Source organism: Chiloscyllium plagiosum, chromosome 5 (assembly GCF_004010195.1).
Source record: "Chiloscyllium plagiosum isolate BGI_BamShark_2017 chromosome 5, ASM401019v2, whole genome shotgun sequence".
Classification (NCBI taxonomy): domain Eukaryota; kingdom Metazoa; phylum Chordata; class Chondrichthyes; order Orectolobiformes; family Hemiscylliidae; genus Chiloscyllium; species Chiloscyllium plagiosum.
Genome location: NC_057714.1, coordinates 76,299,687 through 76,327,319, shown reverse-complemented (window position 1 = coordinate 76,327,319; position 27,633 = coordinate 76,299,687). Strand labels below are relative to the sequence as shown.

At 41.0% G+C, this 27,633-nt stretch overlaps 1 protein-coding gene across 8 annotated transcripts in view; it reads right to left on the bottom strand.

Moving 5' to 3' along the window:
• Positions 1-27,633, bottom strand: part of malrd1 (MAM and LDL receptor class A domain containing 1) — a 408,484-nt gene that overhangs the window by 343,324 nt on the left and 37,527 nt on the right. For 4 of the 8 annotated variants that reach the window (XM_043690416.1, XM_043690424.1, XM_043690419.1 and 1 more), the window contains 5 exons: positions 23,596-23,687; positions 23,310-23,471; positions 19,590-19,686; positions 16,301-16,315; positions 1,776-1,922 (listed from right to left, as the gene is read on the bottom strand). In XM_043690416.1, the coding sequence (XP_043546351.1) occupies positions 1,776-1,922; positions 16,301-16,315; positions 19,590-19,686; positions 23,310-23,471; positions 23,596-23,687 (513 nt within the window). The remainder of the gene's footprint in view (positions 1-1,775; positions 1,923-16,300; positions 16,316-19,589; positions 19,687-23,309; positions 23,472-23,595; positions 23,688-27,633) is intronic. The other 4 variants (XM_043690422.1, XM_043690421.1, XM_043690417.1 and 1 more) reach the window with 3 other exon arrangements.

The window sequence follows — 27,633 nt, the reverse complement described above, 5'->3', positions numbered from 1 at the left end:
TAGTTCCCTAAAAGTAGCAACGCAAGTGGATAAAGTGGTAAAGAAAGCATATCGGATGTTTACCTTCATCGTTCAGGGCACTGAGTATGGAAGTTGGCAAGTCCTGTTGCAGCTGTACAAAACTTTGGATAAGCCATGTTTGGAGCATAGTATACAATTTTGGCCACCATACTTTAGGAAGGATGTGGAGGCTTTGTACAGGGTGCAAGACAGGTTTGCCAGCCTTAGGGGATATTAGCTATAAAGAGAGATTGGACAAACTTGAATTGTTCTTACTAGAGCTTTGGATGCTGAAGGGTAACCTAATAGAAGTGTATAAAGTTATGAAATGCGTGGATAAACTTGAAGGTCCAAGTCTTTTTCCCAGGGTGCAAATGTCAAAAACTATGGGCATTGGTTTAAAGTAAGAGGGGGAAATATTGAAGATACCTGAGGGTGGTAGGTGCCTGGACCGTGCTGCCAGGGAAGGCAGAAGAAGACGATATGATAACAACATTTAAGAGATATTCAGACACGAAGAGGTAGGGAATTGAAGAAGACTGACTAGTGCAGTCAGATATGATTTGTTTAGAATGGCATCATGGTTGGCATAAACATGGTGGGCCAAAAGGTCTGTTCCTTGTGCTCTCCTCTTCTATGTTCTATATTCTCTTCCATTGTCCTCCCAACTACAGTGCATAAAATGTGCTCCACATCTCCTCACATTCTCAGATGCAAACATTTCCTCTCTATCTTGTAAACTAACTCTTCAAGGAGCTTAACAGGTAATGATTTAATTTGATTTATTGTTATCACATATATCTAAGTACACTGAAAAGTTTTGTTTTGTGAGCAGTACAGGCAGGTTATAACATACAAGGACATACAGGTAGTTCTTCTGTAACGCAATGGTTACATTCTTGTGCAACTCCGCATTACAGAAAAATTGCACTTTAGAAATAGCGCTTAAAGTGTTGGTGATGTAATCGCAATGCAGCCAACACACATTTTAAAAATTCAAGCTTTAGAAACAGTGTCCCCAGTTCATCAACTGTATTACAGCAAATTCATATGATCAAGATGCACATTATAGCAGAACTGACCTGTAAAGCTCGTAGAGTGTTTAGACAGAACGAGGCATACAAGGTTATGACTGCACAGGAAGGGTGCAAAAACAAGAGTACTTTTTACAGACTTAGAATTGAGGTTTAAAAGTGTGGAACAGTTGTAAGAAATGTGAGAATAAGACCTGCTGTAAAAAGCTGGCCATAAAGTTGCCCGGTGACAGCACCATCTTGAATCAGTTTTGGAATTGGAGGTGTATGGGTTGCTGGATTTTCCCAAACTGTCCCCACATTGAAAATTACACTGGGATCTGAAGGCATCAGAAGAATGAGACATCATCCAGGATTGCTGTTATCACAGCATACCTGTACTGAGTGCTCAGTACAATATTGTTCTGAGTCACTGTAACATAGGAACAGGAGCAAGCAAATTAGCACCTCCAACATGTTCTACAGTTCAGCTGTTCTGTGACTTAATTCCAGAAATCTGTCTTTGTGTCAGATCCCTAAAACACAAGTTTCACAAAAATTTATCAATTTCAGATTTAAAATTAACAATTGATTTCACACAAACTACTGACTTTAATCTATAGGCTCTATCCCCCAGACCTCTCACCACCAAATTGTATCATGAACTGATTTTATCAGAGGATCCCAATACATAAGTTTCCATGAGTTACATATTTACAATTCTACATTTCAAATGCAATTTATAAAATTTTCTGGATTTACCCCCTGAAGAGCCTGTGCTGTGGTCTTTCAGTGGTGCTGTGCCATTCGAAGAGCTACTATGAGCTTGAACATACAACCACACAACAGAATTCTGTGCTTCTGCAGAGTGCCATCCACATAGATCAGATTCAAAATCACAAGTTGGAACTAAAATCAGAACAAAAATGGAATGGTCAATTAACAATAATTTGCACTTAGACTTTTTGACATAATCAATTTCTAAAGACACTTGACAGAATGAAGGCTGAGTAATAGACATGAGGATAAATGAACAACAGTGAAGGGAATGAGGAACAATACAGCCCAGGAACAGGTACTTCGACCCACCAAGCCTCTGCCAACACATTTTGTCCTTTCATACTAAAACTGACTTCATTTACAGGATCTATATCCCCCTAATCTCTTCCTATTCAGCTGTTTCTTAAATGCGGCTATTGTGACTGCTTCTACCACCTCCTCTGGCAGCACGTTCCAGGCACTCACCACCCTTTGTGAGAAAACCTCCCCACCCTGCACCTTGAACCTGTGTCCCCTCATAATTGACCCCTCCACCCTGGGAAAAAGCCTCATACTTTCCACTCTATTTATGCCATTCACAATCTTATAAACTTCTATCAGGTCACCACTCAAGCTCCTGCATTCCAGCGAAAACAAACCCAGTCTATCTAACCTTTCTTCATAGCTAAAACCCCCACACCAGGTGACATCCTGGTAAACATACCCTCTCCAAAGCATACAAATCCTTCTGGTAGTATGGTGACCAAAACTGTATATAATACTGCAAGTGTGGTGGAACTGAAGTTCTATAAATCTGCAGCATAACTTGTCTATCCTTATACTCAATGCCTCTTCCAAAGAAGGCAAGCATGCCTTAGGCCTTTTTTTACTGCCTTAACTACTTGTGCTGCCACCTTCAGTGATCTGTGGACCTGCACACCCAGATCCCTCTGCATATCAATATTCCGTTGGATAATTTCCGCCTGTTCTTGAGCTTCCAAAATGCATCGCCTCACGTTTGTCCAGATTAAACTCCAACTGCCATTTTTCTGTCTATATCTCCAACTGATCTATATCCTGCTGTATCCTTTGACAATCCTCTTCACAATCCGCAACTCCATTAAGCTTTGTATCACTCGCAAATTTACTAATTTGACCAGCTTTTCCTCCAAATCATTTATGGAGACCATGGATAGCAGAGGTCCCAGTACTGATCACTCTGGACCACCACTAGTCACAACCTTCCTTTCCAAAAAGCCTTCTTCCACCACTACCTTCTGTCTCCTATAACTAAGCTAGTTCTATATCCAACTTGCCAGCTCACCTCTGATACCATGTGACTTCACCTTTTGTACGGTCTGCAATGACGGACCTTTTCAAAGGCTTTACTGATGTCCATATACATAACATCAAATGCATTTACTTCATCAATCATCTTCGTCACCTCCTCAAAAAACTCAAACAAGTTAGTGAGGCACGATAGCTCCCACACAAAACCATGTTGTCTATTTCAAGTAAGTCCATTTGCTTTAAATGCATATAGACCTTGTTCCTGAGAATCTTTTTCAATAATTTCCCAACACACAAATGTGAGGCCCACAGGCCTGTATTTTTCTGGATTACCCCTGCTACCCTTCTTAAACAATAGGACAACATTGACTATCCTCCAGTCCTCAGGGAGCTTATCTGTGGCCAAAAAGGATACAAAGATGTTAGTCAATGCTCCAGCAATTTGTTTTCTTACCTCCCTCAATATTCTGAGATAGATCCCAGCAGGACCCAGGGCCAAATCTACCTTAATACTTTAAGATACATAACACCTGTTCTTTTTTAATAGCAACTTGGCAATGACTGTGATCATTATCAAAAATCTAGGTTTACAAAAGGTTACAGGATGAACAGATAAAGTAAATAAATAGGAAAAAAAGTTTCAAAGAGAGGAATTGAAATGCCGAAAGCTTTCTTATCTGCAGAACAAAGGGAAGAAAGGGCATGGGAGGCCAATGGGAGCTGACATTGTCTGAGAGAGGTTTCTCTCTAAAGGTATCTAAATCTGGCAATCTTTTAAAAAACACAAAGCAGTAGTAAAGACAATAATTTAATAAGTATTGCATCTTCCTTATGTGCATATTTATTTGTGATCTACTTCATGCAAATATTAGGAAAAGGGGCAAATGACAACGTGTGGCTTTAAGAGATGTATTTTGTCCTTCTTTCTTTGAAGAGAGAGATTGAATGAGAGGTGACAAACATAGTCTGTGGTAATGTTAACAGCTTGTGAGTCTTGGGAGTTTTTTTTGAAGTTGGAACAAATGAAGCAGCCTGGATGGATGTGGGTACCTTTCACAAACCAGGAATTCTAGTTTTCTTTAGCTTTTAGATTCGGCAGAAGGTGCTGGAATCTTAAAGAAGTAGAAGTTATATTTTTCCCCTCTCTAGACTAGAAACTGGGTTGCTCTTCCTACTGTTGGTGTTGCATGTGAGAAAAACTGATTTCTGAATTTGCCTTTTTGCCAAGAGGTGTGTTTACAGGATGTTACTGTGTTGGAACAGTTAATTAGCAATGGTTACTGTTCTATTATTCTGTTAGCTTTCCAATAGAGTTAAGTTGTTCTAAGTTCATCTTTCTGTTGCTGTATTTTAACTATTGTGTTCGGATAAATTGTACTTTGCTTAACACTGAGTAGTTTGATTGGTTGCATTGCATCTGGAACACAGCACTTTACATTTACCTTTATAATTTATTGTCAAAGCCATCCTTCTTATGATATTTTGAGGGGGTCTAGTCTGGTCCATAACAGGCAGAGCCAAGGTCCCTGAAGAATATGCTTCCTCATTAGTCACTATTACTTCCCATGGCTGCAGAGTATAACTTTATGGTAGCCTATCAGAAGCAATTGTGTTTCCCTCAATGGAGGGCCTTTGCTAACTCTTTCAGTCAATATCACACACTGGCTGTAGACTCTCATCTCAGTTCAGGTCAGTAGTGGAAACACTTAGTTTGATTTTCAGGAATTTCTTGCCCTGCTAACATTTCTTACTGTCCTCTTGATTGTTCGATGCTCCAGCTGGGTGCAGACAGAGAGACAGGGCAAACCCTGCTTTGGTGTTCCATTTATATTCTTTTTGTGTGTAGCCTCGCTTAGCGTCTGTGAAGTTCCACTACTTTGTATCAATAGGAGGATCACTGTGCAAATTCAGGCTCTATATTTTATAACGGGGTGAGTGATTAGTGCTTTAAACAGTGCTGCTCAGTGTAGTGTAATCAGCTGAAGAATAAAAGAGAGCGGGCAGAACTATACTTAATGAAACTGTAGAGAAATACAGTGTAGCCTTGTGACAGATACAGACAGGGTATCAGGCAAATGCAGGGAGACACTACCATTTATTATATAATGACTGAATATTTAATTGTAATTGGATGACGGACATTAACTTGTATTCATTTTCTCATCTTTTAGGGGCAGACTGAAACTGTGGTTGCTAGGTTAAATGTTTGGAATGTTTGTTTCTGCAAAAATGACTAAAAAGCATGTGAGGTGTAATACCTCATTTTTATGCTTCACTATCAAGCTTTACAGAGTAGATCAATTACCATCTGACCCAAGTGAGATCAACTGTTCTTTCTTGTAATTCCAAAGTAACATTTTCAACAGTCAAAAGTTATAACCTCTAGAATCTTTGATTTAGCTGCATATCTCTCTGTTCTGGCCTCTGATTGGAATTTTACCCTCCAAAAGCGGTTTATAAGCAATAACATTTGTTTACTGAAGCATGGATTACTTTATTGTTTACTTTATATTTCACAACCAGCTCAGAAAAACGATGGCACGTTGTTATTAAGATATATTGGCAAACCATTCTGTTAACTTGTATAGGGCCTCTATTACCTATATTTGCTTTGATTTTAAGAAAAGTACATAGAAGTACATATTGCAACATAATAATAGGATTGTCACAAACCCAGCATTGTGACAGGGTAATAAAAGGTGTTTTTGCTTCATTGGACTTTGTTATTTATTTCCGCTCTAACAGGATCTCTATCAAGACCAACATGTCAACCATAACTAAGCTGGCCATTCTGACTGTAAGAAATGATAATGCTTTGATAGCAAACTGGATCTTGCTTGTCACAGAATAGAGTACATTCTGTTTCTTATTAAAACTGCTTCCAGCTGATGCTAAAGGAACAAAATACTTGAATATCACCGAAAAGAGACACTTCTTGCCAAAGCTTTTCGCCTGACACTCATCAAGATAAGAATGCAAAATTTCAAATGATCATGGCAATTTATACCATGGGAGAGAAGGATGTTAAATAAACAGCAGGCCAACTCTGATTGCTTTCTCCTTTGCAATGCACCAGCCAGAGGGAAAGCCAAAGGCTCCCTAAGCACCTGAGCAATTCAAAAAAGATGCAAAGCTTAAACACATTCTTTATGTCTGCAGAGAATGGAATGCTTTGTATGATAGTAAGTCACTTTCAGCAGGGAAGAATGAGCTTGAATGATTATCTTCGCTGTTAGTGTAGTCAATGAGATAACTCCACAGAGTTGGGTATCCTGTCAATAAGCCACCCTTTATTTATATGTGCATAGTACTTGATACTGGTCTGGCTTCCTCAGAGCCATTTCTCAGAGTGAACAGAACCTCTTACTCTTCTGTTTATATCTGTCAGCCAGGCCTCCCTGATTGGACCAAGTTAACAGCCCCAGTCAGGGAACTCAGATTCTCTGAAGTCCACCTGTCTGACCTTGTTACAATTATTACATCCCTCCCCCTCTAAGTCCAGGATGTAGGCCTGTTCCTTCTCTTGTATCCTCTGCTGGGGCGTTTTCATACCAAGTCTGGTTCCCCCGACTCATCCTTGGGTATAGGTGGTATATACCGGATCATAGCCAGCTTCTTGCACCTGGAACATCTTGAGAGAAACTCATCCTCTTCTTCAGGTGCTAAAGGCATTGAGGCTGTGACATCCACCGTGGCCACCTCTGAGGTTTCTTCGACACTAGATAGAGGGGGAGAAACCAAGGATTCTGACAGCCTTTCAGGTTGTTCTGAAGGCCAGGTATGTTTTGCTGCTGTACCATTTGTTGAGTTTGCAGCTTTTATATGGTCTGTGTGCTTATTTAAAACCACTTCTCCTGCGCGAACATTGTATGCCATGGGACCTGGCCTCTCGTCAACCATGCGTCTTACCCATTTCTACAGTTTCAGCACAAAACATTGTGTTCTGAAGTAAACTGTTTCTCTTGCTTAGAGTCTTGTGTCTGGCATTGATGCTCCTGATGCTGTTTCATTCTGTCCCCAAAGCCAGAAAAATCAGACTTTACCAAGTGCAGAGTCTTCTCCCATTAGCAATTCTGCTGGAGCTATCCCTGTGATTGCATGAGGGGTGGTCTGATAATCAAATAGGAATCAAGACAGTTTGGTATTGAGTAAAGCTGTCGGCTGCTTCCTAAAGCCTGCCTTCAAAGTTTGGAGATCACGTTCCACCAGACCATTTGGTGATGGATGAAATGGAGCTATCCTTATATGCCGAATGCCATTTAACTTTAGGAAATACTCTTAATTCCATGAAGATAAATGATGGCCTGGTGTCTATGACCAATAGTTCTGGGAGCCTGAGTTTGGAAAAGATGCTCGCAGCTTTTCTATCGTCGTCCCCACGTTTGACGAATGAACATCCGACAACTCTGAGTGATCATCCACGATGACTAAGAACATTAAGTCTATGAAAGGGCTGGCACCGTTGATATGTAACCGAGAACCAGAGTTTACCCAGCCATTCCCACATCCATGGAGGAGCTGCTGGTGGTAGTTTTCATCCTTATTGGCACTCTGGACACTGCCCCACGAACGCAGCTATGGCTGCATCCAACCCTGGCCACCAGACAACCTCTCACCGATGTCTTCATTTTGGAAATCCCTGGATGACCCTGGTGGAATTCAGCCAGTATCTGGTGGCACCTTTGCTCAGGCCAATCATTCTTCTTCCCTATACTAAAATACTGTCGTCGATGACGATCTGGTCTCGCTGCATCCAGCAACATTTCCATTCTAGTTGTGATGGCTCTTTCATTTCTCCCATCACCACCAGCTGTTTTAGTCTTTCCAGAACAGGATCTTTTTGCATCCACGGTCTGATATTGTCAGTGGTGACCGTAAGGATGTCTAGAAAGTTTAAAACCAGAACGGACACTTCCGGTAATGACACCACAGATAGTATATCTGCCAGCAGGATGAAGCTCAAGGCATCCGCATTTGCAATGTGGCCTCCTGGGCAATGTTCCAACCTTTAAGTGAACGCACTTAGAATGAGAGCCCACCACTGAATTTGTCCTGAAACTATCGATGGCACAACCTTGTCCCCTTTGAGTAGCTCTATCAGGGGTTTGTGGTCTGTTATTATAACAAACTGACATTGGGAAAGGTATTGGTGGAACGTTCTAACACCAAAGATGACAGCCAAACTTTCCTTATCTATCTGGGTGAAATTGCACTCTGCATCAGCCAAAGTCCGGGAAACATATGTTATTGAGCATTCCTCACTATTTGTCATCTGTGAGCTAGTCCTGCCCTGATACTGTTTGGAGATGTATTGCAAGTCAATACCAGATTTTGCTTGGGATCATAGTGCACCAGCATCGTAGACGATGATAGCTGCAGCTTCCCTTACTTAAAGGCTACATCTTAGCTATGAAACCAAAAGCTGACCCTTTTTCAATAGCATATGTAAGGGTGCCAGGGTAGAGACCAGGTTATGTATAAAGTTTCCATTAGAATTCACCAATCTAAGCAATGTTACAGATGTGGCAGCCAAGGCACCCTTGATCACCCTCACTTTATCTTCTGACACGTAACTTGGTCTTCTTGTTGACTCTATAGCCCATTTTGGGCCACCTGGAACACAAAGTTTTCTCTTCTAAGATGTATGACTGCCTCAGAGAAATGTCTAAGGACTATGTCCAAGTTCTCGAGGAGCTCTTTTTTGGTCTTCCCTGTTATTAGCACATCATCTAGAGAAATGACAACCTGGGATAGACCTTGTGAAGTTCTCCATTATCCCCTGAAAAATGGCACAGGCTGATGAAAGCCCAAATGACAGTCTCATATATTGGTACAAACATGTAGGGATATTAATTGTAGCATACTTCCAAGAATCTTCATCTAACCGCAATTATAGGTACACATGGCTTGTGTTCTGCTCAATGAAGGACAGCACCTGCCCACCAGCTGTGCGAATAAGTCCTCTATGGAAGAGATTGGGTATTTATCCAGCTGCAAAAAGTGCTTTACCATTTGTTTAAGATCCCCTCAAAAGTGAACTAACCTGTCAGGCTTCATAATTGATATGACCGGTGCTGCCCATTCCACAAACTGAACTGGTTTGAAGATTCCTTCACTTTACAGCTTTCTGATTTCAGTCTCTACTTTTGCCTGGAAGGCAAACGGCACTGGGTGGGCCTTGCAGAATTGTAGAATTGCTTCCTTGTCAACATGCAGTAGCCTTGTCTCCTTTGATAGTCCTAGACCTTCCTGAAGAACTTCTGGGTATTTAACTCAGGCTTCACTCTAATCAGAAAATGTTGAGCCAATCAGGGTGAATCTTCCTCAACCAATTTCATCCCATCAAGGTTGAGTCTGAATTTTACTATAATCAGTGGGAACTGAGCCAGCTGCTTCTCACAGGAGACCAAAACATAAGTTTTACCCTCAATCTGTACTGTTTCCCTCGTATAGGTTCTCAGTCTAGCCAAGGTCTTGCACAAACTTACAGGTTTGAGTCCATGGAAAATTTTGTTTAAAAACAAGTTCTACAATCACTGATACAGCTGTGTTGGTATCAACCTCAATTAGAACCAGGTGACGACTTAAGCAGATGTTTATTTTGATTGGTTCTGATGTTGCTAAGCAATTTACTTGTTCCAAATCAGATGTGGGTGGACTTTCCAGGGTGTGCAATCTCCTGGATTGGAACCCACGAGTTCTCTTACTCAATTTAGGTCTTGTGGGACACTTTGCTGTCTTGAGATCACATGCTGCCAGCAGTTATAATGCCTTGCCGGCCCAGTTCCTGAAGAAAATTTTAAATATTTGATCGAGGCTTGGCTTTGTTTTGGGTTTTTATTGTGGCCTGATCTAGAGTTCCTCTGTTCAGGATACGTTCCGAATGATGCAATGCAATTGCCTTCATTCAAATAGAGCTGCCTGAAGCTAGGTCGGCCTGGCGAGGGTGTCCACTTCCATCACCATACCCTGTAACTCATATGCTCCATTTGCTGCATTTTCCAATGACAAAGCCAGTTGACGTGCCTATTTAAATTCCAGTTTAGTTTCAACTAGAAAGTGCTTTTGTATGGTTACACCATTAATCCCACATACAAAACATCTCTAAGTATCTCACTAAGGGTTAAACAAAAGTCACTTGCCTCTGACAATCGTCTTAACCTTGTCAAAAATCCCAACATGTAATCCCCTGGTTCTCGAACTGCTGAGTAAAACTCATAGCATCTTAGAACGGGGCGGCACAGTGGCACAGTGGTTAGCACTGCTGCCTCACAGCGCCAGAGACCCGGGTTCAATTCCTGCCTCCACTGTGTGGAGTTTGCACGTTCTCCCCGTGTCTGCGTGGGTTTCCTCTGGGTGCTCCGGTTTCCTCCCACCATCCAAAGATGTGCAGGGTCAGGTGAATTGGCCATACTAAATTGCCCGTAGTGTTAGGTAAGGGGTAAATGTAGGGGTATGGGTGGGTTTCGCTTCGGCGGGTCGGTGTGGACTTGTTGGGCCGAAGGGCCTGTTTCCACACTGTAATCTAATCTAATCTAAACTAGAGGAGGCTTGGGGGTCATAATATTCCTTAAATAAATTCCATTAACTCTTGAAAGATTTTAGTCTGGTGCCTCAGATAAAGTTAGGCTACTAATAAATGAAAAAGCTAAGGGTCCACATGCTGTCAGAGTATTACTCCTTGCTTTTCATCTGCCCCTATGTCATTTGCCCAGAAAAAAATAATGCATTCTTTCCACATTTTGGGCCAAGTCTTTGATGGCAGGATCAAGCTTCCCAAACAAGGGCATGTAGGCTACTAATAAATGAAAAAGCTAAGGGTCCACATGCTGTCAGAGTATTACTCCTTGCTTTTCATCTGCCCCTATGTCATTTGCCCGGAAAAAAAATAATGCATTCTTTCCACATTTTGGGCTAAGTCTTTGATGGCAGGATCAAGCTTCCCAAACAAGGGCATGATGCTAGAAATGCTCACCCCAACTCAAAAGTTTCTTGAGGTGCATGCTTTACTTTTGTTACCACTGAAATAACTTCACAGAGGCCAGTATTCTGTTATTACATCACCCTTTCTTTACCTGTGCAGAGATTTGACACTGTCCCAGCTTCCTCAGAGCCAGCTCTAAGTGAACAGAATCTTTAACCTCCTGTTTATATTGGTCAGCCAGGGCTCCCCGCTTGGACCAGGTTAACAGTCCCAATCGGGGAACTCATATTAAATGAGGTCCACCTAGCTGACCTCGTTATGATCACTAGAGTCATCCAAACAGTTGTTGTCTTCTCCTCTTTCGCAACTAAGGTTCAGTTGAGCTGCCATGGATGCTTTCTTCCAGTGAAATTTGCATTAGATTGAAATTGCTTTCGATCAAACCGAAATTTAAAGGAATTAATATGAGCAGAAAAATATGCGATAGTTCAAAAAAGTAATTCAATTTTAGGCCTGGAAGAATTCCATCCAAAGTTTTAAAAGTAACGCCTTCAGAAAGTGACTGAATATATGCTGCCTCATGCAGCTTAAATCCGCCTGATAGTAGCGGATATTGTAGGTGATTGCCATATTAGCCTAATATAAGCAGGGTGGTGGAAAGTTGAAGGCAATGACATATTTATCTGTTATTTCAAATACATTCTCAGTGTTCAAGACTGGCTGGTGTTATCCAATAATATTGCCTGTCTCTGCCTTATTTTAATTGTTGCTGAAACACTCTTCCATGTGTTTGATAACAAGAATCATTGATTCCAATGCTGCTGTGGCAACTTCCTTCACATCCTTCATCCTAATAAAATCGAACTGAAACTCTGCTGCTTGAATCCTAACCCTCACTACATTCTCTTCACCCATTAGGTCCATGCTATGGCTTTTTGTTTGGCGATACCTCTAATTTAAAATTCTCATTCTTGTCTTCTAGTCCTCACAGTCCCATGCTCCGTACCCCTGTAATCTCTTCCAGCCCAACAACTTTTGGATGTATGCGTTCCTCCAATTCTGGCATCAGTGAATCAACGACTTCCATCAATCTTTTGTTGGCCATTCTGCTGTTATTCACAACCTGACCCACTGAAATCTCCTCATTAAACTATTTCACTTTGCAATCTGTCTCTTTTCTTTAAGGTTCTCCTTGAATCTTATTCTTTCAGTGAGCAAATGGTCACCAGTTATAATGCCTCAATATTGGCAGGGAAAGGGATTCCTATTAGAAGGCAGAGTTACAGCTGAGAAATCCAGAATTGTGTTTCCCCAGTGTTAGTATTTCTTTTGACAGGATCCCTGATTGATGAACTTAGGCACCAGTCAGTCAGGACACACTTTAGAGCAGACCTTAAGCAAAGAAAAGGAACCTGCAGCTGCTGGTGATGGGCTCCAAGGCTTGGAAAACTCATGAGCTGAGGTTCAACTGACAAAGCAGGTTTAACGTGAAGCTCTTAGATACATTATAATTTTTATAAGAGAATAGGAGGTCTCCCCAACACTGACCTGCCATTATTAAACTCAGAAGTGAGCAGTTTTGAGATTAAATTTGCGATTTCTTTTCCATTGTGTGGGCTTAAATTTTTCCCACTGTTTTTTGGCTTTCAGTTGCAAATTCTGTGTGATAATATGCTTGTGATTTGGTTATCTTGAAAATTAAATGTTGTGCATACCTGCAAATTATACTGTCTAAGCAGTAAATATTTCCACACTATTAGCAAAGAGATAGTTGATGTCAGTGGTAGCAATCTGGTCAGTAATGCCAGAATTTACAGATAGAGGCGGATCATGGCCAGATTTCCCAGCATGCTTTCTTTCCTCATGACACGTTGTATTTGCGGTATTGTGTTTGCAAAGCCCATCATTGACTTTAGAGAAATAAAACCAAGAAACGCTGCTCTCAAGTCAGTAGCTCAGACATCATCAAAGGAGAGAACAAATGTATTAACATCCAGAATGATTGCTAATGGTTGATTTCGGAATTTGTGATCGAATTAGGGTGAAGGCTAGTTTAGCTAGTTCTAGCCTAACTGATCAGGTGGACATGAGAAAATCAATAACATACTGCATGCAAATTTCAAGACTTCTTGATGTATAATCTGGGTGGGCAACATTAGAATTGTTCTAAGCAAGAGGAGAAGTGATAAAAATGTGCAATGTATTTCCTAGAAGAAAGAAATGTAAGTGAATACTGACTTGAAATGTGATAAATAATGAAATAAATGAGAATTTGGATAGAGAATGAAACTTTCCACTGGAAGGGGGAAGTTAGATTCATGGAGATGTACAACATAGATACTGACCTTTCAGTCCAGCTCCTTCATGCTAACCAGATATTCTGCATAAATCTAGTCCCATTTGCCAGCATTTGGCCCATATCCTTCTAAACCTTTCCCATTCATTTACCCATCCAGATGAGTATTTTAATAGTTGTAATTGTACCAGCTTCCTCCACTTGCTCTGGCAACTCATTCCATACATGCACCACCCTCTGTGAGAAAACGTTGCCCCTCAGGTCCCTTTTAAATCTTTCCCCTCCCACCTTAAACCTATGCCCTCTAGCTTTGGACTCTCCCACCCTAGAGAAAATATCTTCTCTATTCATCCTATCCATGCCCCTCATGATTTTGTAAATGTCTAGCCTAAACCTCCAATGCTCCAGGGAAAATAGCCCCAGGCTATTCAACCCCTCCCTGTACCTCAAACCCTCCATCCCTGGCAACATCCTTGTCAATCTTTTCAGAACCCTTTCAAGTTTCATAGCATCCTTCCAATAATTGGGGGACCAGAATTGCACACAGTATTCCAGAAGTGGCCTAACCAATTGTCCCATACAGCTGCAACATGACCTGCCAACTCCTATACTAAATGCACTGACCAATGAAGTTAAAAATCACACAACACCAGGTTATAGTCCAACAGGTTTATTTGGAAGCACCAGCTTTCAGAGCCCCACTTCTTCACCAGATGTTTCACGACACTCCCCAGGACCCTACCATTAAGTGTGTATGTCCTGCCCTGATTTGCCTTTCCAAAATGCAGTGCCTCACATTTATATAAATTACATTCTATCTGCCATTCCTTACTCCATTGGCCCATCTGATCGGGATCCTGCTGTTTAGAACTCAAGGCAATCAACACAGAGTAATCTCAGAAAAACTATATTCACCAAAAGGCAATGATTGAATTTCTCTCTACCCCAAAAAGGCATTGATCTAGAATCAAATGAAAATTTTAAAAGAAAAGCAGATTCTCATGTGGAAATACAGGTTAAAAAAAAGGAGAAAGTAGAGTTTCGTAGCTTTCTGGAACTTTGTAGGTATTAGGATGACAATCAGCACTTGTTGGTATATGTAACACACTCCTGGTTTGATTTTACTGTCAATGCCTTTGAATTTTAAAGGCTACTGAGATAAAATTCTGTACATTGTCTATGGTTAGGATATAATGTTGGCATCTACTTGACATAGTGAAAAATTGCTCAGGCATGCCCTGTCCACAAAACACAGGAACAAAAATCAATCTACTCTCAATCATCAGCAAAGTGATGGAAGGGTTCATTAACAGTGCTATCAATTGGCACTTATATAACAATCACCTGATCAGCAATGCTCAGTTCTGATAGTGTCATGTCCATTCAGTTCCAGATCTCATTTCAGCCGTGGTCCAAACATGTATAAAAGAACTGATTTCCAAAGATGAGGACTGAAACACTGCCCTTGACAAAAAGACGGCATTTGACTCAGAGGGACATCAATAAACGCTATTAAGAGACAGTGGGAAAAATATCCATTGGTTAGACTCATAGCTAGCTCAAAGGAATATCTGATGTTGGAGGCTAATCATCTCAGCTTCAGGACAAAGGCAGGGGTTCCTCAGGATCAGATCCTGGGTCCAACCATGTTCAGCTGCTTCATCAATAATCCTCCCTCCATCATAATGTTAGAAGTGGGGATGTCAATGATGATTCCACAACATTTAACAACATTCACATCTCTTGAAATGCTGAGCCAGCCTGTGCCTGTATACAGCAAGACCTGGACAATATCCAGGCTTGTGATGATAACAATTATAATACTCATGCCACACATGTGTCAGACAATGATTATCTCCAACAAGAGAGAATCAAGATATCTCTGCTTGACATTCAACGGCACTACCACCGCTGAATCTGTCAGTATCAACATCCCGAAGGTTATCATCGATTAAAAGCTGATCTAATAGCTATGTAAATAATGTTTCCACAAAAGCAGATCAGAGGTTGGGAATTCTGTGACATGTAACTCACTTCTTGCCTCCCCATGCCAGTTTACAATTGACAGACACACATCAGGAGTTTAAAGTAACATTGTATTCAATTGACTGGATGAGCTTGACTCAAAAACCACACTAGGGCATCATTCAGGGTAAAGCAGTCCATTTGATCAATATCCTAAACAACACATCATGCAATCACTCTGTTTACCACTAATACAGATTGACAGCAGTATGTACCATCTACAAGATGTAGTATTGCAACTTAATAAGCTCCCTTTGATAAGAACTTACAATCCATGATATCAACTGCTGAGAAGGATCAGGGCACCAAATGCATGAGAACACCACAACAACAAGTTCCCCTCCAAGTCACAGATCATCCTGAGCTGGAAATACGTTGAGATTCCTTCAGCGTTGTCGGGTCAAAAACCTTGTACAGCATTCCTAGGAACACTGTATCTCCTATATCCGCTGGACTGCAGTGTTTCAAGAAATTAGTGTTGAGCAACAAGAGCTGATCTTGCAGTGAAATTCAGACCTTATGAAGGAATTAGATATATCCTTATGTTGTTAATACAGTCGCTCGAATGGGGAGACTGCCAATCATCTCTGAATGTTAGGTAACCAGGATAGGGTGATGCACAACCTGGAGTTCTGCTTATTTATCTTTGGGTATCAAGGATTATAATTATGATTCTTTGACTGAAATGATCAAGGATGATGACTGGGGCCTTGGAGAGGGCAAATGGTACATGGATAGGCAAAGGCTTAATGCATATAAAGAGGCTTTTCTTGAATTAGAGTGTTGTTATGTTCCTAGGGGCTCCATGTGACATTGTGACATCAATAAAGGTAATAAATAGCTTTCAGTTAAGGAAAAAACATTTTATTTCTTTGTCAAAGTTGACCCTTAGTTTTAGTAGAATTAGAAAAGGCTGATTCCGAGCCAATTCACTGCTCCCTGGAAACCCAGAGAGGGCAAGATATTATGCGGTTTTCTTTGACTGATACATACCCCAAGTGTGAAGATCTGGAATATAAAGAGGAGAAAGGAGATTTTACATAATATTTTTGATGTAGAATGATGTTCAAATAATTAATTTCCTTTGGGAGCATCTCATCCACAGAAATAAAATCAAAGTTATAAAGAATTAGAAGGAACTGATTTATATTTTCCAATGTCTACTGCCCTGAGTACTTTTAATTAACTTGCTTAAGGCACTGTTGACACCTTACTTAAAGGACATACTGAGCCGAACCATGCAAAAAAACTACTGGCATCAGTAGATCTACAAAGCCCAAATTAACTTATGATGGAAATCAGAGATGTAAGAGAACACCATGACTCTTGTCATATATTCACTACTTTGTCCTAACACAAATTCCTTTCTGAAGGCAGCAAAAAATATAGGGTGGGAGACAAAAGGGAGACCCATGGAAATAGTTTACATCAAATTTTGTGAGGGGCTTGGAGCCCTAGAATGCCTCGAGCAACAAAAGTCCATGATATATTTAACAGAATGCTTATAAAACCAATTATAAGCCCTTCAAGAAAAAGTATGATTTTACAATATCATAAATCAAACACTTAGCAGATGAGAAAATTTCATTAGCACCTTCCTGCTCAGTGATGTTAAAGATCAACTGATTCACACATTTTTGCTCCTCTTCTGATAACTGGCTCATAAATTAATAGTCATTCACTTCTTTACCATTGCAAAAAAAATTGAATTAAATGCTGGGTCTCAAACTCCACTGCACATTTCCGAAGTTTGCAGGCACATTTCCATACTTTTTGAAGACACAGAGATGCTGTTTCAAATTCTTATTAGCCTCTCCCCGTCATTAACCTTGATGCTGATTCTTTTTCCCTTACCCATTAGTCTTGAATTTGAATTGTTCTCTTGCCTTTTGCAGCTAATGTTCTTCCCAAATGGAGAATTTCATTTACAATTCCTCAGGTACTGAAGCAGTCCATATTCAAATGAAGCAAGATGCAGACAATATCCAGATTGGGCAGATAAGTAGCAAGACAAATGCCAGGAAATGGCTATCCTCAACCCCTTGATATTTAATGTCAAAATGCCCATTATCAACATCCTGGGAACTGCCAGTGACCAGATATTAAACTGGACTCACCATAAAAATGATACAAGAGCAGGTAAGAAGTTGGAATCCTGCAGCAAGTAACTTAACTCCTACTTCTCCAAAGCTTGTTGACCATCTATAAGGCCCATGTCAGGAGTGCTCCCCACTTGCCTAGGTGATTGCAACTCCAACAATACTCAAGAAGCTTGACACCATCCAGGAGAAAACAACCTGCTTAATTAGCAGCATGTCACTCCCGCTGGCACTGACAGCCAATAGCAGTAGTGTGTGCCATCTACAACTTGCTCAGTGACAAGTTATCAAAGCTCCGAGGAAAGCATCTTCCAAACCCACAACCACTCCCATCTAGAAGGACAAGGGCAGCACATAAATGGGAACACCAATACCAGCCAGCACCCCTCCAAGCTACTCACAATTCTAAGCATGAAATATATTTCCATTCCTTCAGCATGGTTGGGTCAAAATGCTAAAACTCCCTCCCTACAGCACCTTACAGCACAGAAACTACAATGGTTCAAGAAGGCAGCTTACCCATGCCATCTCAAGGGCAACGTGGGGTATATAATAAATGCTGGTTTAAACAGCAATGCCAACATTCCATGAATGAATAATAAAAAAAGCCTGTCAAATAACTTTAGAATTTTAGACATTTTGATGAGATCACATCTCATTTTTCTCAACTCTAACAGATATAGGTAAACTGTTCCTAATAAGAGGCCTTCACTACAGGAATCAGTCGGATGAATCTTCTCTTTCAATTGAATATAGTTTTAAGATGTTTAAGGGGTATTTAAGATGATTAAGCGAATTGATAAGGAAGTTTGAAAGAAACAATATCTCTAGTGGTGCAGAGCAAAGTATTGTAACCTTAATATGACAGATCTAACATCAGGGCTGATCTCTGGAATCATTTCTTCACACGAACCATCACAGAAATGTGGAACATTCTTCTCCAAGAAGCTGGATTTTTTGCTAAGTTGAATATTTTGGAAGTGGAATAAATAGGTTTTTCTTTGGCAAGGATGCAGGATATGGAATTGAAGCACATATATGGGGTTAAGATATGGGTTAACTGTGAGTTAATTGAAGCATATACATGGGGTTAAGATATGGTTTAACTGTGATTTAATTGAGTGGAACAGATCTCAGGATATTGTTCTCATGACCTCAGACTTTGCTCCCCTATGGGAAAAAATATATTGTGCATTGTTCCTTACCAGAAAGTTTCAATATGTTGTGAGAGCCGTGATTAACGTTTTACTCTGCTTCTGTTGCAATTAAAGTTCTCACATCATGAGCAGGAATTTGTAAAATCAAGAATTTAAAATATAAAAACCAATATAAAAAATCAAATATGTAGCATTATATAAAATATTGCAGGTCTCATAAAAATGGAGCAGATCTTATTTTGAATGTGAACCCTTCCAGACTTGATTTAAGAGTAATAGTAACACCTCAAGAAGATTGAATCTATTTGCTGCCGCAATGATTAATTGCAAACAGAATTTAATCTGAAAATATCTTTCAAGGTTTTTCCTAGTCTTCCATTTTTTATTGGACCTATGACGTAATGATAAATGCAATGCCTCCACAGATTCAGTCAATCCCTAAATCTAATCAACACTAGCCCCCAAAGATTCATCACCCTTTTATTCCCAAGAACAGGACATGGAAGGGAAAATGCAGACTGAATCAGGAGGTTGGATGAACTGTCAGATTGATTGTGACCATCTACATAAATTTCCAGATGGCATAAATCTTATAGAGAGAGCCAATTTTAGTTTTGCTTTAGTTATACCTATTCAGGATGGCAAAATTTCATTTCTTATTTAGTTTTATTCAATCGTTTCTTTTTTTTTAGCTTTTCTAGTCCTTTCTCTCTAATGAGAATTTGATTCTTCATGCAGTTCCCAGAAATTGCTGCTTAAGCAGAGGTTAGACTTTAAGTTAAATATTCCAACTTCTTTCCCATTTTCTGTCTAATGTACGCTTCAAATCAAACTCCCCAATGGGAATGCATGATCATTGAATATACGCTTTAAGTTGAATATTTTGGCAGCATGACTCTTAAATCTTTCTTTCTCTACAACACAAATTTTGAATAGTAACTGTAATGTAAATGTTTGAATTGGAAAGAAATCAAAACATCTTTAGATATTAAACTTTAATTATCATTAACATGGTTTTGCATTTACCTGGTACTGGGAGACAGCCATCACCGAAAGAAATATCGTCCACAGCAAGCACTTCATTAGGTTGACTAGAGGCAAAAATATTGCCCTGAAATATGACCTGTGCAGATACACAGCAAATGTAAAGTGAGAAAGTTTTACACCTGCAAAATCAAAGACGTTCTAAACACAAAACATATACATGCACAATAAAAATACTTTGTAAAATTGTATCAGCATGTTAAAAGTCACTCCTGAATGAGGATGCATCCTTTGTTGTTTTCATCAATAAACCCTGCTGATTTTGAACTTGAATTCCAATTTCTGAGTCAATGAGTTATGACCAAGTTATGATTCAGCTCCTCAGTTACAGGTTTTCACTGAAATCATGACCCCTAAGTTGAGCTGTAGCTTGAATTATCCGAACTCAGATTTCTACAATACAAATTTTTTTTGAAATAGAAGGATAAGGCAGATGAGTGCATGGCTGAAAAGATGGTGTAGGAGGGAGGGCTATAGATTCTAGGCACCCGGAGACTGGCTTTACAGAAGATGGCACTATCCAAATCAGGCAGATTGCACCTGAACAGAGCAGGAACTGAGTTCCTGACGGGGCAATTTACTCGTGCTTTTGAAAGAGTTTTAAATTAACTCAGCATGGGTGTCAGACCCAAGAGAGGATTTTAGAGGAGAATACCAGGGTGCACAAAATGCTTGAAGAGATGGATAGTTCTAGAACAGAGAAAAAAAGTCAACTGATGAAGTTGAAGTAAGGGCAAACAAGATGAAATCTATATTGGGGTTATTAAGAATTTCTCTGAATGCTTGGTGAGTAGTAAAAAAGATTTGGGAGTTACAGGCACAGATTGCCATGCAAAGTTTAATGTAGTAATAACAGAGGCTTAGCTCAAGGAGGAGCAGGATTTTGTGTTATATATTCCCAGGTACAAGGTGTTCGGAAAAGATCAGAAAAGAAGGAAAGGGGAGAGTGGCAGTATTCATTAAGGGCAACGTTAGTTAAGGATACCATTGTATCCCAGACAAAGAGGATTTACCAAAGGATTCTAGGGCAGAAAGAACTTGACTAAAGCTAAGGAACAAAAAAGGCTTCAATTACATTGCCCAGTGTAAACTGTAGACCACCAACTGGAGGAAAGGGTATCGAGGAGCAAATCTGAAGGGAAATTTACAGAGACATGCCAACATTATAGCATGGACATAATTATGGATTTTAACTGCCCGAATGTAGACTGGGACAGTGTTTGGCAAACCATTCCCAAATTGTGTTCAGGTAAACTTCCACCAATGGTATGTGTTTAGTCCAAATAGAAAGGATGCACTGTTGGACCTTTTTGAGAAAATCTGGTAGGCAATGTGCACTGACTCTCACTGGGGGAACATTTAGCAGACAGGGAAATTTAGGATGATGACAGAAAAAGATAGTGAACAATCCAAAGTAAAAGCAATTAAACTGGGAAAGAGCCCACTTTAATCAGGTAAGCTCAGGACCAAATCAATTTAGGATGGGGGCAGGGAACTAGAGAGTTCTCCTTGGAGAGAGGAAGCCTGAAATATAAGTTTAAAAAATTATGAGCAGTCTGGAGAGACCAGGTAGGCATAAACTGTTCTGGCTCATTAAAGGATTAAGAATGAGAGGGCACAGGTTTAAAGTGATTAGCAAATCTCACACATAGGATGTGAGCAAAAGCTTTTCACACAAAGGAATGGATTGCATGGTGCTGTGATGGAGGTAAGTAAATTGAGACATTCAAGAGAACACAGGAAAATGATTTGAATGGGAATGATGTGCAAGGGTTTTGCTAGAAAGCAGATGAATGGCATTAAATCATAATGCTTGTTGGAAAGTCAATGCAAGCACAATGGTCTGAATGGTTTCCTGTGCACTGTAACAATTCTGTGATTCTGTAACACTGTGATTGTGTGATATAAATCAAAGGTAAGCAAAATAGAGTTAAAATACAGATCATCCACGATCCATTAGAATAGCACAACAGGAGTGAGTAGCTGAATGACCTACTCCTGCACCAATGTTCTTCTGTGCATTCAAATTACTTGTCTCCAAAGCTAGTTTAGATTAGTCACAATTACGTCCAGCAAATACAAATAGGTGCAATTGCATTTTATTGACCACCTGCCACAAACTCCATACCCTTGCCATTGGTGCCATCCTTCAGCCTTAGTCTCAGTCTCAGCATTAACTAAACAGTTTGCATGTTCAGCACTCTCTTCAATCATTAAATAAGCAACTGACTCTGCATCTTTTCCATCACAAATGCCATCTATTTCTACCTGAACGTGCACCCTTACTTTAGCCTACTGGCGATCAGAACACTCATTCATGATCTTGTCATTTCCAGTCTTGGTAATCCTAAAGTGCTCCTCCCAGATTCCACACTTCCTAACCTAGAGCTCATCCAAATCTCTGCTACCCATGACCCTATTATGCAACAAATCCAAAGGCTCATATTACTCATGGTGTCATAATGCTACATTAGCTGCTGGTCACCCAAACATCAATTATTTCATTCTAATCCTTTCAATAAATGATTCCAAAGTTCTGTCACATCCTGGCTTTGAACATGAGAGCTGAAAATGTGTTGCTGGAAAAGCGCAGCAGGTCAGGCAGCATCCAAGGGGCAGGAGAATCGGCGTTTCGGGCATAAGGCCTTCTTCAGGAATGCGGAAGGTGTGCCAAGCAGGCTAAGATAAAAGGTAGGAAGGAGGGACCTGGGGAGGGGCGTTGGAAATGCAATAGGTGGAAGGAGGTAAAGGTGAGGATGATAGGCCGGAGTGAGGGTGGGGGTGGAGAGGTCAGGAAGAAGATTGCAGGTTAGGAAGGTGAAGTTGAGTTTGAGGGTTGAGACTGAGACAAGGTGGGGGGAGAGGAAATGAGGAAACTGGAGAAATCTGAGTTCATCCCTTGTGGTTGGAGGGTTCCTAGGCGGAAGATGAGGCACTCTTCCTCCAGCCGTCATGTTGCTATGGTCTGGCGATGGGGGAGTCCAAGGACCTGCATGTCCTTGGCGGAGTGGGAGGGGGAGTTGAAGTGTTGAGCCACGGGGTGGTTGGGTTGGTTGGTCCGGGTGTCCCAGAGGTGTTCTCTGAAACGTTCTGCAAGTAGGCAGCCTGTCTCCCCAATGTAGAGGAGGCCACATCGGGTGCAGCGGATGCAGTAAATGATGTGTATGGAGGTGCAGGTGAATTTGTGGCGGATATGGAAGGACTGGAGGAAGAGCGCCTCATCTTCCGCCTAGGAACCCTCCAACCACAAGGGATGAACTCAGTTTCCTCATTTCCCCTCCCCACCTTAACCTCATTCCACCTATTGCATTTCCAATGCCCTTCCCCCAAGTCCCTCCTCCCTATCTTTTATCTTAGCCTGCTTGGCACACCTTCCTCATTCCTGAAGAAGGGCTCATGCCCGAAACGTCGATTCTCCTGCTCCTTTGATGCTGCCTGACCTGCTGCACTTTTCCAGCAACACATTTTCAGCTCTGATCTCCAGCATCTGCAGTCCTCACTTTCTCCTTTGAACATGAGAGGACATGAAATTCCTTGGTCAGTGGGGGCAGCATATAATGTGGAAAATGGATAGTAAAGGCACAATGGATTCATCTCTTGAACCAGCATCTACATCTGACAGGCACCCCGACTTGATCCCATCAGCCTCCTGTATCAGAGGACCAGTCAGAATTGTTTTTCAGTGAGATTGGGGGTACAAACCTGAAATTTGCTCCTGGTCTTGATTGTGATAACTTCCTTGTTCCATTGGCTTTCCTGTGGATCTGTCTGCTTCCAAATTTCTGTTAAGGTGTGAGGATACAGCTGGTGCAATTCAACTTTTAGTGTTCCACTCACTCGGCCAAAATGATAATAAAACCTCATCTATCATAAAAATGCAACATTCATTTACTCTAACAATTTAGGAAGAAGAATTAATTCTAATGCATCATTAATTTTATTTTTTGGATAATTTCCTCCAACTTTCCCACTTTATATTCCATCCTACCTGGCAACTTTCCTTTGTGGGAAGAAAAACAACACTTTGAAGATTTGCAAAATGCTTTGTAGCATCTTCAGGCAACACAGATAAATAATAAGCTGAAAGAAAAGAGAATATTCATTGCTACATTGCTCAATAAATATATTATATAATTGGTAAATGACCCAGGGATATACTGACAGTGAGTTAAAGAACAAACAGAAGGGATTGATTAGATTACTAGATTAGTGTGGAAACAGGCCCTTCGGCCCAACAAGTCCACACTGACCCGCTGAAGCACAACCCACCCAGACCCATTCCCTATATTTACCCCTTCATGTAACACCACTGGCAATTTAGCATGGCCAATTAACCTAATCTGCACATTTTGTTTGGACTGTGGGAGGAAACCAGAGCACCTGCACAGACACAGGGAGAATGTGCAAACTCCACACAGTCAGTTGACTGAGGTGGGAATTGAACCCAGGTTCTCTGGTGCTGTAAGGCAGCAGTGCTAACCACTGTGCCACCGTGCATCATGTTTGGCATAATATCATGGGCTGAAGGGCCTGTTCCTGTGCTGTACTGTTCTATGTTCTATGACACACTAGATTCAAGCATGGGATATCTAAATCCTGAGTGCATCCAATTCACTCTCTCAAGAAAGCCAGTCATGGGTGGCAGCCAAAAACAGTATTCTTCTGTATCATTTTGACCTTCCTTAATTCAACTGAGTTCCACTGACTCTCATTCTACACAGCATTTCCCATTGAACATGTTCTCAGCCTCTCCATCACTGCAATAACATGGCAATTCTCCTTTTCCAATCTTTTGATACCTCCCTACTTTGCTGAGCAAAAGTTCTTTCTCTCTGCCTCTGTCTATTTCCTCCCTAATTGAGTGCATCTCTTCCTCATTGTAACCCTCCATTTTAATTGTTTATCTTTTTCTCCCCTCTCCTTTCACCCTGAAAAACAGTGGGATTCCTTTTCCTTCCTTCTCTCTGTTGTGTCTTTGTGTTCCCTGGTGTGCTTTTTTGAGCTATCATGTTAACTCTGGCAAACAGAATACTGAGACTGGTTTCTTACTAAAAGCAAATACCAAAACATTTATTTGTAGAGCAGCTAAGTACATTGGAGCTCCATCACAAACATTGTTTTAGTATGAGGTCAAGCTGTTGATGAACTGACTTCTAGATGGATACAAAGTATAGCAGTATCTATTCAAGTTGGAGGTGATACTTTTAAATAGTTTCACTTAGCATGATATCACACTGATACCACATAATTCTGAGGTATTCAATTAATACATACCATCTGTCTTTATCATGGGGTTAGATAGTACCCTGGCCATGGTGAAAAGCAGGAAACTCTTTCACCAGATATTTCACCAAAATTGATAAGGAGAAAGTGTTGGTAGACTGTTGGTATTTAAAGTTAATAAGACACGAAGACTGGATGCAATGCATTCAAGAGTATTGAAGAAAGTGAGAGTGGAAACTGCAGGAGCACTAGTTATAAATGGGTGGCATGGTGGCTCAGTGGTTCGTACTGTTGCCTCACAGCACCAGGGTTTCAGGTTCAATTCCAGCCTCAGGCAACTGTCTGATTGGAGTTTGCACGTTCTCCCCATGTCTGCATGGGTTTCCTCCCACAGTCCAAAGATGTGTAGGTTAGGTGAATTGCTAGGTGCATGAGAGAGGTGGGCTACTCTTTGGAGGATCGGTGTGGACTGGTTGGGACTGTTTCTGCACTGTAGGGAATCTAATCTAAACTTTCAGTCCTCCCAGCACTCAGAGTGATTGCAAGGCAACTGAAGAATTTAAATTTTTCAAAAGGCATAAGCATAAAACTAGCAAGTATAGATATCTGCTTAAGTTCTGTGGTGAGGAGGTTTCTACAAACAATTATTCTGCATTGAGTTAATTGTTTCTTAGACAAAGGTAGGTTCATTCTTGGAGGTGCTGGAATGTAACCTGACTTCACCTTTTGCAGACCTCAAAGGGATTCCAAGTTTGCTCTAGGGATAATCAATATGGCTTTGTGCGTGGGAAATCATGTCTCACAAACTTGATTGAGTTTTTTGAGGAAGTAACAAAGAGGATTGATGAGGGCAGAGCAGTTGATGTGATCTATATGGACTTCAGTAAGGAGTTCGGCAAGGTTCTCCATGGGAGACTGATTAGCAAGGTTAGATCTCAAAGAATGCAGGGAGAGCTAGCTATTTGGATACAGAACTGGCTCAAAGGCAGAAGACAAAGGGTGGTGGTGGAAGGTTGTTTTTCAGACTGGAGGCCTGTGACCAGTGGAGTGCCACAAGGATCGGTGCTGGGTCCTCTACTTTTTGTCATTTACATAAATGATTTGGATGGGAGCATAAGAGGTACAGTTAGTAAGTTTGCAGATGACACCAAAATTAGAGGTGTAGTGGACAGCGAAGAGGGTTACCTCAGATTACAACAGGATCTCGACCAGATGGGCCAATGGGCTGAGAAGTGGCAGATGGAGTTTAATTCAGATAAATACGAGTTGCTGCATTTTGGGAAAGCAAATTTTAGCAGGACTTAATCACTTAATAGTAAGATCCTAGGGAGTGTTACTGAACAAAGAGACCTTGGAGTGCAGGTTCATAGCTCCTTGAAAGTGGAGTCGCAGGTAGATAGGATGGTGAAGAAGGCGTTTGGTATGCTTTCCTTTATCGTTCAGAGTATTGAATACAAGAGTTGGGAGGTCATGTTGCGGCTGTACAGGACATTGGTTAGGCCACAGTTGGAATATTGCATGCAATTCTGGTCTCCTTCCTATCGGAAAGATGTTGTGAAACTTGAAAGGGTTCAGAAAAGATTTACAAGGATATAGCCAGGGTTGGAGGATTTGAGCTTAGAGAGAGTCTGAACAGGCTGGGGCTGTTTTCCCTGGAGTGTCGGAGACCGAGGGGTGACCTTATAAAGGTTTACAAAATTATGAGGGGCATGGATAAGATAAATAGACAAAGTCTTTTCCCTGGGGTCGGGGAGTCCAGAACTAGAAGGTATAGGTTTAGGGTGAGAGGGGAAAGATATAGAAGAGACCTAAGGGGCAATATTTTCACACAGAGGGTGGTACATGTATGAAATGAGCTGCCAGAGGAAGTGGTGGAGGCTGGTACATTTGTAACATTTAAGAGGCATCTGGATGGGTATATGAATAGGAAGAGTTTGGAGGGATATGGGCCGGGTGCTGGCAGGTTGGTCTAGATTGGGTTGGGATATCTGGTCGGCATGGATGGGTTGGACCGAAGTGTCTGTCTCCATGCTGTACATCTCTATGACTGTATGATTATGACTCTATCAAAGGTGGCCTTCCCCATGATGTTGTTGAGAGTGTAGTGCTGGAAAAGCACTGCAGGTCAGGCAGCATCCGAGGAGCAGGGGGATCGACTTTTTGGGCAGAAGCCCTTCTTTCCCGACGAAGGGCTTATGCCCAAAACGTTGATTCTCCTGCTCCTCAGATGCTGCCTGACCTACTGTGCTTTTCCAGTTCCACCCTCTCAATTCTGATCTCAAGCATCTGCAGTCCTCACTTTCTCGTTCCCCATGACCTTGTCATGCAAAGTAGAGATGACACTGAACAGCCTCAGTGGATAACCAATTTTGTTCAGCTTAAATGGACTATCTCTTCTCATATGGTTGAATTTTAGGGTGAGATTAATGAGGGCATAATGTAGTTGTATCCTTTGTTCATGCCATATTTCTTGCAGGTGCCAGACTGAGAGGATCATGCCATCTGTTCTGTAACCAAGTGGGATTCAGAATGGATGCAATCAACTGCAGAATGATAAAGGAAATATGGGCAAATATTTTTCCTGCAATGCTCAGGTGGGAGATGCCATGATAGAATTCTGTAATCATTGCAGTCGCTCTTTTTCATCTCCAAGGTCACCATCTTTGCAACATGAATAACATAGACTCCACATCCAGCAGAGACATTGGCATCAGCAATGCTATAAATTGAGGCTTTGGATCTAGACTTTGGCAACATTCTCAGAAAATCTCAAGGATTTGTACAAGGCAAATCTCATTTCCAG